The sequence below is a fragment of the Rattus rattus genome, chromosome 7 (genome assembly GCF_011064425.1).
Source record: "Rattus rattus isolate New Zealand chromosome 7, Rrattus_CSIRO_v1, whole genome shotgun sequence".
Lineage (NCBI taxonomy): Eukaryota > Metazoa > Chordata > Mammalia > Rodentia > Muridae > Rattus > Rattus rattus.
In genome coordinates, this window is record NC_046160.1 from 100,110,885 (window position 1) to 100,124,994 (window position 14,110).

At 46.1% G+C, this 14,110-nt stretch overlaps 1 protein-coding gene across 2 annotated transcripts in view; it reads left to right on the plus strand.

Annotated features, from left to right (window-relative positions):
* Ttll5 (tubulin tyrosine ligase like 5) overlaps positions 1 to 14,110 on the plus strand; it is a 219,707-nt gene that overhangs the window by 181,055 nt on the left and 24,542 nt on the right. The window contains exons 31-32 of one of the 2 annotated variants that reach the window (XM_032908182.1): positions 1,378 to 1,460; positions 5,125 to 5,247. The exons of the other annotated variant lie outside the window; for it this stretch is intronic. Of the exons in view, the coding sequence (XP_032764073.1) occupies positions 1,378 to 1,460; positions 5,125 to 5,246 (205 nt within the window). The 3' untranslated portion in view covers position 5,247. The remainder of the gene's footprint in view (positions 1 to 1,377; positions 1,461 to 5,124; positions 5,248 to 14,110) is intronic. 2 annotated transcript variants of the gene reach the window in all.

A 14,110-nucleotide genomic window follows, 5' to 3' on the forward strand; every position in this document is an offset into this window, starting at 1 on the left:
TTACATGTTCTTTGTTTACCTCCATCAAGGAAAAGGCCATGCCACCCCCCAGCCCCTGTACTTTTTTTTACCTAGACTAAATAGTCACCTTGTTCTTATTGGTCTCCATAGGTTCTCGGGACAGTATCAGCCTGCTTCTGGCTCAGCGTCAGTGAACAAATCTATTTCTTCATAAAAATGTTTTCCTCCTCCCCACTCTGGGCCAGCACCTATTTCTCAGAATGTTATGACTCAACAAAAATAGGATTTCCTCAGAAGGCCATCCTTGACTTTGCTCTTCACCAGTGAACTCAGGCTCCCTGCCCCTCTCTTCTCCTACTCAGCCCTGCTTTGCCCCTTAACGCCCTTTGCACATCCACACCTTACATACTTGCGTCAAAGTCCACTCAGCCCCATCATGAAATACAGGGCCTGCTCAGGGGTTTCCTGTGAGCCATTGAGTAGGAAAGCCACACTGGGGGAGGGGTTCCAAACACTGGCTTGAATAAATGCTCAACAGTACAGAACCAAAGGAATGAGCACACAATCGCTGTAATCTCCAGCTAGAACTCTTATATACCAACTGAAATCAAGGTAGATGGCCCCGGCAAGTAAGTGTGCGCATAGGCCTAGTGGGTCAGACTTCTTCCAAAGATATGCGTTAAATATCTGATGTAAGCAAGAAGAATCAAGTTAGTAATCTCTATCTCCATAGAGCTTATGTCCCAGTCAAGATGACAAGTAGGGCGTATCCATCTACATAAACTGTAATTATAACTTTGAAACTTACAATTTTGATGAGTGAGGCAAAAAATGGCAGAGAGCTCTGAGAGAGAGAGCTTAATATGATCTGTAGCCATCGTGCCAGAATGGACTTTCTGAGACCTGTGGGGAAACTTGTGCCCAAGGAACTGAGGGGAAGACCAGTCTGTGCACTGCAGAGTCAATGCTCAGTAGCGTTTCTGCCTCTACTTGCTAGGCAGCTCAGTGCAGGACAGTCACCAGTGTTCAGGGCCAGGGAAGGGTGATGGTCACCATATTTGTTCCTCCACCCTTCGCAGCTAAGAGCCTTAAGAGCCACTGCTCTGCATGCTTTAGCTAAGTCAAGAACCCGGAGGGACCTAAATAACTACTCACCCAGTTGTGGGCCACTGCGGTGAGACAAGAACCAGGAAGTTGGGAACAGACAGTATGTCAGTTTTGAAATACGTGATATTCTGGGAGATGGATGTCTGTTGGTGAAATAAGTCATCTGTAGGAATGTGACATTTTAACAAAGACAGGTTGAAGCAGGGGAGCATGTTCCAGGAGAGGAAACACCAAGCCCAACAGAGAAGGCCACTGGAGGTCTGTCCTTTAACTTGCTTTCTGTCAGCACTTCTGTCCTTTGTGTTTCAGAGGGTCCTCCGCAGAAGGGCAGCTGAACGGACTCCAGAGCAGCCTTAACCCTGCATCCTTCATGCCCATCGCCAACTCCACAGGTCAGTGGGCAGCAGATCGCTGCGTGAGGCAGCGAGGAGCGTGGCCGCTGGCAATTTTCTCTTTTGCCTCTTAAGAACTTCAGCTCAGAGAACAAATGTCCAGGCCTTGAACATATTAGCAGATTGGTATTTTGATTATAATTTTCTTTAGAATGATAACAACATCCTGGGGTTGGCTTTTTTTTTAAACAGATGGCACGATAAATGCAGCATCCTGTCTGGCAGAACACTCTCAGAGTTGTAATGGGGAGCGCACACTCCTGTGTTTGGGTTCACTGTTCACATAATGCTTCTGAACAGTGGGTCTCTCACTCTCACGGCAGCTGGGTGAGCGCTCTCTCCTCCCTCCTCCCCTGTGAGAAAGCTAAGCCCCAGCACATTCATTGCACACACATCCAGATTTAGCTGTTTGGTCTATGACGTAAGTCCTGTGTGGATGCTAAAGGTCGGTGACAGGGCCTGCAGCCTCTGTCTTAGGTACATACATGCAAGTGACGTATCAGCAAGCCAGAGACTGCTTTTTATATAAAAATTCTTAAACACTCAGATCAGAAAAATGAAAGACAAACATTGACTACCAAGTCAGTGCAGGGCAGATCACTTGGCCTCTGAATTTCACACAGAAAGAGCAGACAAAGCAGTTTCTATTCTGCTTAGGAGCTGAGAGACTCAAGGAGATGGAACGTGTGGGGAGCAGCTATAGGAGCGTCTAAGGTTGATTCTGTACTGGGGGCATGGGGAGTAGCAGCAGACAACACTGGCATTGCTGTGTGTCAGGCTGTGTGGTGAGTGCTGTGCAGTGACCTCAGGGTCAAGTATACAAATATAAGAACTGAGAGCACCCCCTGTCCTTTTTATCAGATTGTTAAGTACTTCTAAAGTGTCATAGCCACATAACCACTAAACTCAAAGGCAGTTTTACACTGAGGAGTGAATCCAGGGGCTTTCAGTGGTCAGACTGCTTCCTAGAGAAAGAAACTTTGAAACCAAGACTTGAAGATAGGTAGCCAGCCAGGAGCAGGCCATCTGGGGTGGAAGGAGTACCAGGAACATTTGCTTTTCTTGCAAACCCCGTTGTCAGAATGGCTGGGGGAGGGTTTGCGTAAGAGATGGCGAGAGAAAAACCAGTGAAGTGTCTGGGCCAGCCATGACCTTTGGAGGGAGCCTGTCATCATCCTGACAGCTGCAAGAAGCCCTGGAGGAGTTAGGAAGAGTGCAGGGACCATGATAAGAAGTGGCAGTGCCCCTGACAGTGACAGCAGATCCCCTGAGAAGCATAGCTGTAGTTTGAAAACAGTTTCTGTGTCTCACTGCTTTACTTGAAGGTTAACTGAAGCAGTCAGTATAAAGGAAGAACTCTTCCTACACCGAGCTAATTGGGCCATATTAGCATTCTAATAAAAGTAAAAAATGAGGTCTCCTTCACAGTATCAGAGCCTGAATTCAAAAGATGTTTGATGGCTCTGTACTTGTGACCCTCCCCAAGAATGCTAGAGCACGGTAGTGTTTGCTGGGTTTTTTTTTGGGGGGGGGGGTGTTGAACCACACCTTACATGTGCTAGGTGTTCTACCACTGAGAACGCCCCAAGCTCTTTAGAACAAGGCAGCTATTTTTAAGGAAGTAAAGTGTGCACCTGGAACTGTGGGTGTGGATGGAGAGAGGTGGTGACTGAGAATCACGGCCAGGTTTGAAGTTGCCCCGGGTCACAGCTCTTAGCACTCCCTTCCTCTCCACAAGCTTTAAGCTAGAGATGTGTGCAAGGCCTAGGAAACCCAGCTACCTTCTATGCATGTCTAATTGAACCATGTGGAGTTGAACTCCGTGTGCCGTCTGGCTAAGGGAATTAGAACTGTGAAGGATCAAGGGGGTCAGGATTGCAGCAGCCTGGTGGCCCTTGATGACTTATTTAGAAGCTCTTATCAAAGTTCTCCTGTATTTGGTATCGGCATAAACCACAGATCAAGCAGTTATCTTCTCCATTGGCCATTTCCCAGCTTCCACCTTAGGTAACGGCCTTGCTCACCCAGCAGACACTCAGGGCTTGTGTCGCCCACTGCCTCCAGCTCTGCCTTTTCTTGGATTTGTTGCCTGTGACTTTTCTGGTATTCTTGATGCTAGAGAGATGAAGTGGAGGAACTAGTAAAAGCTGACACTGAGTTCCCAGCACACGTGGCACTGACAGCTGCTAGTGAGTAACTGCCATGCAGCTTGTGACTTCTGCAGCCGTGAGATGTAAACGCTGTTCTAGTGTTTCAGAAGGATGCTCCGTGTGAAGGAGATGGGGCTACTTAAGCCCAGAAGGAAGGGGTTTGGGGAGGGAAGGAGGCCAACCAAGAGAGAACATAATAATGCCATATTACTCTCCTCAGCTGTCTTTCCAAATACCTTTAGCCTCTGTCTCGTACAGTTAACAGATCCTTAAATATAGCTCATGACTGTTTCCTGGCTTAACCCTTCTCTTCTACCTGGCTAACCCTACTTTAAGCTCTGTGACTTTGCAGATAGCAAGATAGTGGCTAACCCCACTCCCTGAGTTGTAAAACAGCTGAGCCCTTTACTGCTGATGGTGGGCTAATTGCATTCTTCCAAACCTGCACGTTAGGTGAATAGCAGCCCCCCTCAGAGTGCCTGGAAGAAATGCTGCCTGTTATCTTCCTTGACTTCCCTACCTCTGGCCTTATATCCAAGTTTGCAATGAAAGGAGGGGAAAGAGTCAGTAGGTTTGGAAATCTGAGAAGGAGGCTGGAGTGAGGGCCCTTGGCCGGAAGCCAAACTCATTGGCTGCCTTCTTTATAACCATGGTGCTCCTTCTTGGGCTCTGAAGTGCATATGGTGAACTACAACAGCCAAGAAGGCAAGCCGAGGTCAGCTACCATACTGCAGCCACACCCTCTCTCCTCACCTTTTGAAAAAGCATGCTGTTCTGGAATACAGCCTCCTCGTACCCCACATCCTTACTCTATTGGTCTGTAGTTATAGATGAGGTGTTGCTATCCTGAAAATCAATAACTGATACCATTTGCAGGAAGTAAGAAGCATGTCCTGTTGAATGCTTGTGTCTGTAGCCCCGGTGAAATGTGCAGTAGCTCCCTGCTCTTTTCCTGGGGACAGCAGCGTGACTGTGCCCGCCCACTCCCTTGTGTCTTGAGAGAAATGGACTTACTTTTATAAGTAAATCCAGCAGGGTTTACGCCCTCAGGGCCTAGAAGTCACTTTAGCTTCCATATGAGTTATTGGTCTGGAATGACCTGTTTTCGTTATCGGATTATTATTTTCATCATACACTATGTAGTTGCTGGCATTCCTTGGTGGGTCTGAGCATAAGAAGTTAAGGATAAAACAAGCAGTGTTCCTGGGGCAGCAGCCCTAGTGTCCAATGCTCTCTTTTCTTCTTTTCCTTCCCACTTCCCCCTTGCCTTGGGTTTTACCTTCTACTCCCATTATTAAAACTCCCCGAACAGTCCTCTCTGCAGGGCCAGGAGGTAAGACCTGAGGTGCTCGTCCCCTCAGAAGCAGAAAAGAGACAGTGGAGTTGGTGTTAGGAGGAGGCCGGGTGACATCTGAGAACAATGATCCCCTTAACCCAGTGTGGGAGTTTACCTCTTGTCCTTTGGGCCAAGATCAAATACAATGTTAAGTAGGATTTTTTCTTCATTTTTTCAGGATCTTTGGAAGCTCCCCAGGTTATTTTCGCAAGATCCAAACCCTTACCCACACAGTCTGGAGCCCTTGCTACAGTTATAGGACAGAGAAAATCAAAGTCGGTGAAGTCAGGGACAATTTAAGGTAATAGTAAGAATAAGAGCGTGGTTTTGTCCTTATCACTTTCTGACTTTGTGCGGCAGCAAGGGACTTAGTAGCTGCGAAGGAAAGCAATGCAGTACAGGGTCTTGGACATAGCTCAGTGGTACAACACATGCTTAGCACACACATAGTCCTGTGTCAGATCCCTAGCACCAACAAAGAAAAAAGGCAGTCAAGTAGGGACTTTATAAAACACAGGGAAGGATGACTACTTCAAACCTGGGTCAAAGCTGAGCTATGCCTAGTTAGCTTCTGTACTGTACTGGCCTCCCAGAAGGTGGCGCTGTGGCAGTAAGAACTCTCTCTGCTGTTGAGAGAGGCTTTTGTTTTAAAAATATGGAGTCTCTTGGAGCAAATCAAAAACATTAAAGCCATAGCCAGAGTTCACAGGTAAGTGTGGCAGGGTGTATAGGAAAGGAGATGCTGGAAGATCCAGTTGTCTCAAAGGAGACTGACTATCATCAGGACAGACTTAGAGCTTTGAGATACTGAGGTGGAAAGGGAACAAAAATATTTTGGAAAGGCTTCGGTGACATTGATAATTTGGTGATGTTGAGAGCACAATTGTTAGAAGGTTTTACTTGTTATAAGTTTTTAATCAGCACACAGCTGTTAATTAACAACAAAACAAGGTTTAGTCCATCCTCCTCCCCCAACCCTCTGCCCCGGGGTAGACCATGCAATTAGGGAATTGCTGGACTTGGCCTGGTGAAACTGTCCTCGCTTCACTAATGTTGCTCTGAGTGTTATGCTCCAGCTATACCCTTCAGAACTTACCAGAAATGTCTCTGAAACCTCAAGACTGTAATTATTCCTTTCTTCCTCACTCAGTCCCACATACTCGGCATTAATGGCACACCTCCATGAGCTCAATATTCTTCTTACCTCTGGGGGATATTTATAAACTTCTTTGAGAAGCATTATTCATTAAAATACCCCAGGAGAGCAAAGGAGAAAGGAAAGTTATTTATCCACCACAGGGTTCATTTACATTGGATCAGAAAGCTTCAAATATCTTTCCCCAGCCCATTTAAACTCTCTCCAGAAAGGAATGAGAAGAGAGACAGGAACACCAAATCCATGGCTTGGTCATCTACCAAAATGAAATACCCAGAATTCTGGTGCCACTCAGCCAATGGCATTTTAGCGCTGACACAAAGCATGTTGTCCTGTGATGAACAACTTGTAAAGTATAGAAAACTGAGCAAGAAGGTCAAGATGTCCCTTAGTGTACTGGCATCCAGAAGGATGAATATGACAGCCAGCTCCAAACCAAACTGAAGGCCTGCCAAGGAGCACTGGCGTCCTCCGTTCCCAGGTCTGTAAGACTTGGACCTGCCACTGTGGTGTACCGCTTTCCTCCAGCTTCTCTCCTGGTATCCCTGCAGTCCTCTCCGAATCAGTCCTTGGCAATGTAGGTTTGTCAGCAACGCAGCACTGAGAAGGCTCATCTCTTCACCTGGAATTCTGGAAAAACACAGTCCTGAACTTGAGCTCGCCATCCTCTGGGGACAGCTGTGGTAGGGAGACAGTGTGCCAAGGTGCATGGACCTGGGCCCAGAGTTGGTCATGGTCTCAGAAGCAGCCTCCCGTGAGCAGTGCAGCTACAAGGAAGCATCGCCTAGCAAGCCCACTAGCCCAGACTATCACTTTGGTTCCTGCAAAGACCTCTGCAGCCACAGTTACTGATGAGCAGTATCACCGTCTGCAACAGAAGCCTCACTCGTGCGGATTGGAGAGACAGACATGAGAGACTGAAGAAGATGCTCTGCCTTTGCAAAATACTTTATGTAACGCTCGGAGAATACCAGCTGTCCTCTTCAAGAAACCTATTCGGAGGGTATCAGGAACAGAAGCCCATCTAACACACACACACACACACACACACACACACACACACACACACACACACACATGGGCTGCCTGCCCTAGGCACAGTTATAGTCAGAGACATTGCTGTTATTTGTCTTCTCAGAGTCTATTTTTACCAATATAATATAAACATACACATTAACTATATTTTCTTTATTCTCAGTGTTCTGATATTTGGGGTTCCTACACACTAGGAAAGTAATCGCCTCCATCAGTCCCCAACTTGTCCCAGAACAGCCTTTTATATGCAAACCAACCAGTCCCAAGTTCATATCCCCAGCAAATCTCTTTATCCAACTCTCCCACACCAATCCAAAGTGCTTCCCCTGCCCAGTTATTTCTAAACCAGATCCCAAGCATCTAGTGACTACCCCAGAGTTCCAGAGCCTGCTGGACATTATTCAGAGTAGATAAAGCATGCCCTTGATAAGCCTTCCCTTTTCCTAGGACACCAGTGAGAGTGCTTGCCTAGACTTTCCTCCCACCCCGGTGGTGGTGGTAATTGTTTTTCTTTTTTTTTTTTTTTAATTCTTTTTTTCGGAGCTGGGGACCGAACCCAGGGCCTTGCGCTTCCTAGGCAAGCACTCTACCACTGAGCCAAATCCCCAACCCCGGTAATTGTTTTTCTGACCAGTGGTTGTGTTATCACTGTTACATCCCTCTCTAGGGGCTGGAAGTGTAACCTGCTTCCTCCTCCCATGCTGCTCCCTCTTCCTCCTTAGCCACACTGACTTCTCCATTCTATGGCGCACATGCACATTCAGTAGAAGAATTTCATTTGCAGCAGCAGGAATGAACAAACGTTATTCTTTGGGTTCCTGTCACCAGCTCTATGCCAGTGCTGCTGCCTTACCACTCACTTCATGATAGGTCTCATCACACAGTGGGGCTTAAGCCCGATCTGGCTGCAGCCTCGACCAGCCAGCAGACTGGCCTGGCTGCCAGCCAGTGAAACTCCATGCATCTCTGTCCAGAGGCTGCCTGTGCTGCAGCTAGTAACTCTTTGTACATAAGGAAAGTCTAGCTGCAGCCCCTGGTTGGAAGTTAGAGAGGCCACCTGGCTTTCAGTTTAGGGAAGACGGGAGGGCACATTGCAAGAGCCCGCCCAAAGGGGATTGGCTTGCTCCACAGAAAGCCAAGGAACTCTTTCTGAAATGGATTAAGAAATAGGCTACTGGGAAAGATAACATCTGAAAATTGATACTGTCTCTTGCAGTGCTGGCCAGATCCCAAGAGAAGAGTGATGCTTCTTCAACTGTTAACAATTACTACCTTGTTATAGAGACAAGGGAGTTGATGGCCTCAGTCTCAGGCTATATTACTGAAGCACACACTGCTCTTGGGAAAAAATGCTGGCACCCCGTGTCATTAGACTTGTACCTACTGTTGTATTTTGTAGCAACGTTGTGTGGTCCTATGTAACCTCCATTTGGTTTGAGTAGAAGATCCAGATCATTCTTGTATCCCTAAACTGGGCAAGCAACCAGCAAAAAGTGGCCTTTCCCTGTTGGTCTCTCTGCAGATCACTCCCTGTTAGCAATCCAGCCTCCAGTCACGCAACCAGTGAACCCACATACCTTGCTACCAGTCTTAATGGGATGCTTGTTACATCCACAAACCTCGGCTTTACCTACCTTGTATCCTTAGGACACAATTGTTCCTAAAAGTTCTACAGAAAGAAAATGGTGTGTTAAGTCTTTGGAAAAAGCAAGCTTTACTCAAGGACTGTTTACAGTTGAGCTTACTGATGTGCAGAGTTGGCACTGGGTTCCAGGGAACGTAGGTGTTTAAGTGCAGGGCTTAGGGATAATGAAGTAGATTGCCCTGCTGACATGACTGGTGTTGATATTTATCCTTTAGGCTTTCAAGTTAGGTTGTAAAGAAAAAGCCCAGGCTCCCTCCAGTCCTCAGGGTGAAAAGCATCACTAGTTAGACGACAGCAGCCATCACTTAGACTAGTGTCCCACCTTCTGCGTGTGGGTATTCCAGTCAGCTGCATAGCAAGGGCTCTCCGCTCTTAGCCTGGTCCAGCTAATCTAGTTACCTGACACCAGAGAGGAGTAGCTTGAATGGATAAAGTGTGCCTTTAGCTACCTCAGTAAAACATAACCACTAAGCCCACCACAACAGAGAGATGTAAGTAGGAAAGCCAACTTTTCCCTTGGGTGAGGAGAAAAGTCAGCTGGTGGTGAGTCACTTTTATTTATTAGTCTCTTGTTGTTAAGTACAAGTTGTTTTTTTAAATTTCTGTACTGAAATATTTGAGGGTTTTTTTGTCCCCCTCCCTACTTCCTAGTCACTTGTAATTTGCCATGGAAATTCATAAATAGATGACAGCCCAAATGTAGGTATTTTAAATTTTGATAAATTTGTTTTCATAATTGAACTCAGAGCTGTATTGGCTAATGAACTAACTATTCATAGTTTTTAACCAGACATTAGAATATGAAATTTTCAAAACTGCTGCTCTTAGAAAGTTCTCCTCTGGTCTTCTGTTTTGTATTTGTTCATCCTTCTTCTCTTATGCATGTGTGCAAATAACTACGTCTTCTTTATGCATAGGGTCAGAGTTGTCCATGGTGGACTTTTAGTCATTAAGAAGAGAGACACCCCAAGATCTAGGGAAGTGGTTCAGTGGGTCAGGTGCTTTCTGTAGCAGCATGAGGCCTGAATTCCAATACCCAGAGCCCGCATAAAGCCAGGCATAATAGTGCATGGCTATAATCGCAGTAATTGTACAGCAAAATGGGAGGTAGACACAGGGAACTCTCTGGAAGCTCAGGGAGCTAGCACGCCTGGTGTATGCATTAGCCCATGACAAAGAGAATCTACTTCAAGTGAGTACAAGAGTAGTTCACACACATGAATACACACACATCCTATATACACACCATATAGACAAAAGGAGAAAAGCCCCCAGTGTACCTCTAAGAAGGGAAGTTACTGGAGAATGGACAGTCTTCTTAGGGACCAGGCTCATGAAAATGGCCACCTGCCTGAGCAGCGCAGCAGTGCTCAGTTAGCCCGCTCCTCTGACTGAGCATCTGTTCACACACACACAGCCCTCTGACCTCTCAGACCCTCCGCATAAGGGAGGGTAAGTGTGCACATAGCCATAGCAAGAAGAAGGCAAACAGCTACAAAGTAAAGGTTGGGAAGAGTCTTATTTCTAAGAACAGCTTTTTTAAATTCCATATTATAATATCTGATTAAAAACTACAAATGTTATTACCAAGTACAATTTGCAGGATATCAGCACTGGAGGACTCCTGGCCCATCTGGCATTGGACACCATTTTGCATCTACTCTTAAGAAAAAATACATGATCAGAACTCTTCCCGCTCTTTCATCAGCAAGTGCGCACTGGTGGCCAGAGCGCTCTCTCCTCAGTGGCAGCAGCCTTCCAGGCACATGCCAGCCTGTGCTAGTGTAGCATGAGGTGAACAGTCGAAGATGCCATTTTATCCATGGGCTGCCATCTTCTTTTAGATGAGATTATAACTAAGCAGGTATAACATAAACTTCACCTCCGACATAAAGTCTCAAACTATAATGCATAATAGTAATAAAATAAAAAGCATGGAATGTGAAGGGAAACCCAAGTCAAGACATGAGAAAACCCCCTCTTTTAATGAGAGGTCAGATAAACTGTAGCTGAGGTGAAACTTGGTCCTGAAGGCTGTGTCATCCAGAGCAAGGACACAGGATACAGTGCTCATCACTGAAAAGGGTGCTCAGTAGCAGAGCCCAATCCTGCATGGAGCTCTAGAGTTTGCTTTCCCAGCACTGCCCCTACCCCCCACCCCCAAAAAGCTACAGGAGGTGAAAATCAAGCTTTTTCCTACATCTTATTCCAAAGTAACTATTTAGTGTGCTTTATGTAGAGTTCACTGAATGAAGTAATACCACTCCTAGCCAGCTAGCCCAGAAATGTGTTTCATTTGGCAACTTTCTGACATGATGTACATGCAGGACAAATATTATGGTGCCTGTCAGTAAAGATGGCGCCATGACAGGATGAAGCCAGAGTGAGCCTTTGCAGTCACATAACCAACCCAGGGGTGGGTGATGACCGCTGGAGGACTGTATAGATTGTATGTGACTTAGGCCATCCTAAATATAGCTTCTCTCAGGGCTAGTTGGACACTTATGCAGGAGCTCAGATACCCGGCTCTCCTCTCGATGTGTGGAGACGATGCACCACACAGTCAGGAAGCAGGCAGCATAAATGCTGGCTCCACACCATACAGCCTGTGTCCTGGGCCTGTACTTACAGAAGTGGGTTCTGCTGTCTGCTCTTCCTCTCTCTCCCGTCCTGTTTCCTTCCCTCCCTCCATCTCTCTCCATGTCTGGCCCAAGCAGCTTCCCTCCTGCCCAGCCCTGGCCTGTTCCCCCCCTGCTCTGACTTAGTGTTTTTGGCTCTGCTCTGTCAGAGCTCTGATTGCTGCTCCCACACTTAGCCTTCACGGATTACTTGACCGCCTTTTGGGTTTCTAGAAGATATGAATCAGATCTAGTTTGAAATCCCAGCAAAGTATCCAAGCACAGCAGCAGCTTGCAAAATCCTGCTGAGGACTTGAATGGGTGAAGGCCGTACTTCTTTGGTTCATTTTGCTAATATTTGGATGTCTGTACATTTGTAAACCCTTCCCATTCTGAGGGAACCAGTTAAACTTTGCTTCCTCCAGTAAGCCTCACATGTAAAATTGCACTTCTCTAGTCAGTTGAGACCTAACAGTTCATCATCAAGTTTAACAGTTCTCTGTATTTTGTCATCTCTCGTCGCTGCTTGGTTTTTTGTATCTTCAATAAGACCATAGACTGAAGGTAGAGTTTGACTCCCAGTATCAGAGACTCAAGAGGTCACCCAGAGTGCTTCAGTGCCTTGAAATATGAGATCTAAAATAAATAACACATATCCACGTACATAAATTGTCTTCTGGAAAATACCCTGGTTTTGTTTTGTTTTGTTTTGTTTTGTTTTGTTTTGTTTTGTTCCTGTAGTGCATTGAATAATCTCAGAAGATAAAATGTGATGGAAAATTCATAAATGATACATTTCATTATTACACAATCTTCAAAATTAGGTGTGCCGTCTCCTCGGCACTGTAAAACTATTTCATATAAAGTAAGCACTGATGGCTACTCTACATATGACATCTGACCTGCTTTCCTGACCTCACTCTCAACCCCCTTGTTCTGATGCTGTTTCCTCATGAGGGCCTTGACTGCAGGTCACACACCAATGGCTTCCTGTAGGGAAGCAAAGTCACAGTGAGGCTCAGTTTGAGCTACATTGTCCTTCCATGTGTTTTCCTCTTCTGCACCCCTTAGAGCCCTTTCCAGGTTTTATCGCTTCACTAAGATGAGATTTTCTTCTGAACATGAAAAGTGCTCTGTGTGTGTGTGTGTGTGTGTGTGTGTGTGTGTGTGTGTGTGTGTGTGTGCATAAATACATGTACATACATATATACACACTTTTAACTGTTGAACTTTGTATGCGTTTGTCAGGCCTCTCTCCAGGGATGTATCACATATGCTGGAGGCTGTACCCGTCAGGGCTGTGATGAGTAGTGAGCATCAAGTGCAACATAGCGACAAGCAAAACTAGAGCAATGCACCGTCTATTTCCGTAGTGGACTCAGGACAGAACCAAAGCTGTCTTGGCCTTTATCGTGTTCACTTTTTCGTGTTCAGCCCTGTGTGGCATTATTATTGTCACTGTCAGGAGCTGTGTCTACATCCTCGGAGAATTCGGAAGATGAGATAGAAATGGCACGATTCTGAAGTTAGGCCAATCAATATGGACTCTGCCTCCCTCCCAGTTGGCGATTTAGTACACCCACTAACTTCTTTGAGCCTCAGTTTTCTCCTCTGTATGATAAACGTAAGAATGTTCATCTTCAGAATAGGTCAACCCAGTTTAAACTGGACAGAAAACTCGGATAGACATTTCTCCCAAAGAAAGACTACAATGGCGGGTATGTGTGAAAAGACTTCCCAAGTACTCACGAGAGGAGTGACTTTGCCCACTTCACCCCAGTTAGGCTAGCTACCATTACATTAACAAGTGGCGACTGTGGCTGCTGAGGACTAGAGAGGAAGACAGTGGAGGGTTAGTGTTTAATGGACGCAGGTTAGTTTCACAAAATGCGGTTGGGATGCTCATAAGACTGAACTATGATTTAGATTGTCAGCATGGTAAGTTGTATGTTCTGTGTATCTATTAAAAGTTTCCAAAGTGATTACAGACTGTGTAATGTAGGAATGCTACAGAAAAGTGGGTGTTTGCTACCTCACTTTTGTATCTGACAAAAATGTGTGTACAGGGTGGGGGTGGAGGAGTTAGGTAGCTTGTCCAAGCCGTGCAGACAGTGGTGAGGCTGAAGTTCAGATGCAGGCAGCTCGGGTCCAGAGGCTGCCTCTGAGCACTGGGCCCCTCAGAGAGCTTAGTTTTATTAGCTTCCTTTTTCTAGTGGAGCTGCTGGTCCGTGTGGCCTGGGTCCCCCTGCAGTCCGCCTATTATCACAAAAGGCTTGCTCTTCCCAGGATCCCTGGCAATATACAAACATATGTGGGTCAGGCCATCTTACTATTGTCTACCTTTTAAAACAACTATGTGTGTAAGTATTTTGCCACAGGACTCAGAAGTAGGCATTGGATCCCCTTGCCCTGGAGTTACAATGGCTATGAGCACTCTGTAGGAGCCAGGACGTTTAACCACTGAGCCACATTTCATGCCACATTTCTTTACCCTCATCCTGGCCAGCACATGGCATTAGGGTCCCTGTCACATGGAGGTTCTGGAAATACTTGAGAATCTCCATCTTCCGTCTTCCTGGCAGAGATAGAAGGGGGAAATGAGCCACAGATGGGAAAGTCCAACTGTAGGCACTTGCTAATTGAAATAACACCATTGTCTTGGCTCATTATAACAGTGATACACCACATCGTATCCTGAGTTGTGTGCAGG